Source organism: Nylanderia fulva, unplaced genomic scaffold (assembly GCF_048542155.1).
Source record: "Nylanderia fulva isolate GAGA-0341 unplaced genomic scaffold, ASM4854215v1 Scaffold13, whole genome shotgun sequence".
NCBI classification, from domain to species: domain Eukaryota; kingdom Metazoa; phylum Arthropoda; class Insecta; order Hymenoptera; family Formicidae; genus Nylanderia; species Nylanderia fulva.
The window spans coordinates 538,400-541,208 of NW_028189518.1; the positions used below are offsets into that span (position 1 = coordinate 538,400).

The following is a 2,809-nucleotide window of genomic DNA, read 5'->3' on the forward strand; positions in this document are numbered from 1 at the left end:
TAATCGTATAATTTAATACGTCTTCTTATATTCTGTTATTGCTGTCAAAATATATTCTTCGAGAGAAAGATAATACTCAATCGTGCCAAATCTATCGATTCTCTTAGAATTTTTCTTTTCAGATACGTTGGATTATATATATATATATATATGCGTCGTAATTATTATACTAACTATAAATTTTAAATATCTCAATTAAATGAAAAAAATTTCAAAATGATAAAAATAAAAAATGCTTCATAATCTGATTTGCTCGAGTTAATTCAATTTTTTTCCAAGTATCAAATTTATGCTAATTAATAAGAATGACATTTTTCAAGTAATTTTTTATGTCATCGCCCGGTATTATCGAAAGATCTTCATTTTACGAGCGATTTGAATCTAGATCTCGTGGCTTCTTCTTAGCAACGCGTATTTGACAAAATAACGCATCAAATAACAACAGCTCAGTTATCTCCGGACTCGCCATTGACGAGCAACACTTTCCATCCTCTCTCTACAAAATTATATTTGGCACATAGTTATGACCGATTTATCGGTTAATTAAATCTTCTTAGTGATTGTTTGCGCGTGCCGTAAATGCGCCATTTCCAAGTTTATATATTTGCCGAGTCCAAGTTGCTTTAGCGTCGTCGCACATTTCGGGAAGTCGCAAAAGGAAGCCACCGCGAGAGAGATTATTCGAGATCATCCAGATCATTGCGGATTTACGAAATTGATGTCGGCAACGATCTGCTTCTCAAGATCTCTTCCTGCTCTTCGTATCTGACCTCCGAAAGTCTCGGCGATCGAGAACTGCTCATGAGACGACACATAGCATTGACATCCTAGAATATTTCTCAACGAGGAACGAGGAGACAAGAAGAGCTAAAATATGACGAAGCCGAAGATGTCGGCCCTTGTGGCCTCTGCCATTCGCAATCTGCGAGAGGTCCGCGGATCCACGTCCAAGGAAATCATGAATTACATCAGGTCGCAATACACTAATGCATCGGATTCCACTGTTCAGAAGCAGGTGATCTTAATTTGCCTAATAAATTTTAGATTAATTCAATTCTCTCTTTTTTTTGGACAAAAATTATATATATATATATATATATATATATATATATATTATGTATATCACTTTTAATGACATTTTTTTCCGATTTTTAATATTGATAATCAATATTCAATTTCTTCATAATTTTCGAAAATTTGGAAAAATACGTTTCGTCAAAAAATATCCTAATTCTCTATTTCTTTGTTATAAAAATTTGATATTTTTCGATAAAAAAATTCACAAAAAAATAATAAATATATACTGTTTAAAAATAAAAAAATAAAGCTCGACAGAAAAATGCTTTTCTTTTGTTGCAGATATACACCGCCTTGAAACGTGGCTTGGACTATGGTATTCTAAAAAGGGATCGCGGTTATTACAGCCTGAATATTAATCCCGACATGCTGTACAAAGCGGACACCGTAGCACCCTTGGAACAAGGCAGAAGAGGAAGAAGACGAGGAAGAAGGCGAGGACGTCGCCGTGGAGTATCGCGACGAGGGCGAAGACGAGGACGAGGTCGAGGCCGTCGTGCAGCTAGAGCCGGAAGGGGAGGGAGGAGGAGGAGGAGGAGGAGGAGGAGGAGGCGAAGCAGAAAGGGAAGGGGAAGAGGAAGAGGAAGTCCTCCACCTACGAGAACGAGATCCCTCGCGACCAGATGCAACAAGTGCTCGCTCAGGAAACGCACGGAGGATACCTTGAGGAAGACTCCGATGGAGAGCCTTAGGAAGGATATGACTTACTCTTTCAAAAAGGACATCGACAACAAAACACCATCTAGACAACAGAGCCGTAGCCGGGATCGAAGTCCGACTCACAGCCTCGAATCGAGCATCAGCGAAAAGGGGATGATTGATGACCGAGATTGCGATCAGCTGTGATCTGCGTACGAAGATACTCCGAAAATTGATCCTTTGCAGTCGCGCGTATATATCGTGGAAAAAATATCATAAAATATGATATTAAAATTTTATAGAAAATTGAAAAAAAATTGTTAAGTATACAGCAAGAATTATATGTCGTTGAACATTATGAGAATATCGCGCGATTTCGAAATCGAAAGCAAACTTTTCTAATCTTTCGATCGCGACTGCAAAAGATCGATTGTTGGACGCGGTGGTTACCGATCAGTGACGCGGGGATAACTCTTTTTTTTTTAATGAATCTACACATTTTGTCTTATTGACGATAAATTGCAGTGGCGGTCCGAAATGTACGTCGACAGCGCAAGTCTTGTTTTGTAGTCTTTGACTTCTTGCAAATTTTGTACATGTTCTTTTTACACTGCCAATTATATACTATTATATTTCATCGATCATTTTTATTCCTTATTTTAAAATTTAATTTAATTTCCCTCTATTCGCTCGCTTACTAATATAGCTGATTGTTTTTGAATAATATCCAAGGATGCAGAATCAAGTGTGTCGTATCTTCGCTCGAATTCGCGATGTATTCTTGGCACAATTTTCAGATGCGAACGTGGCACGAGGTAATAAAACCAACTGCTACAACTCTTGCCGTGGTCGGTTCAGGAAGTAGGATCGAGAAGTGATTAGTGATGTTTACCGGTCCACGGCGAGAAAGCGAAAGAGAGAAGAGGATTTTGCTGATTCCCGGTACCGTTTAGACATCTCGCAACAACGCCGCAATCCTAACTGCTCTCTATTCTCCGACAGGACTCTCTCTCCCGGAGGTTGACGCTACCGGTGGATCTATCAAGCGATATTAATGCGGTTCTAACGGTGACTCTTTTTATCCTATAAGATC

At 38.7% G+C, this 2,809-nt stretch overlaps 1 protein-coding gene across 1 annotated transcript; it reads left to right on the forward strand.

Annotated features, from left to right (window-relative positions):
- Nucleotides 1–356: 356 nt before the first annotated feature.
- On the forward strand, nt 357–1,975 carry LOC114932599 (uncharacterized). Its single transcript, XM_029304886.2, has 2 exons — nt 357–1,015; nt 1,360–1,975. The coding sequence occupies exons 1-2, from the start codon at nt 875–877 to the stop codon at nt 1,921–1,923; spliced, it is 705 nt and encodes a 234-aa protein (XP_029160719.1). The 5' UTR covers nt 357–874; the 3' UTR covers nt 1,924–1,975.
- Nucleotides 1,976–2,809: the final 834 nt, after the last annotated feature.

Bases quoted from the DNA above. Each gene is read 5' to 3' on its own strand.
- LOC114932599 (XM_029304886.2), top strand. From the start codon at position 875: ATGACGAAGCCGAAGATGTCGGCCCTTGTGGCCTCTGCCATTCGCAAT. The intron at 1,016-1,359 runs GTGATCTTAATT...CTTTTGTTGCAG, and splicing joins ATTCCACTGTTCAGAAGCAG to ATATACACCGCCTTGAAACG.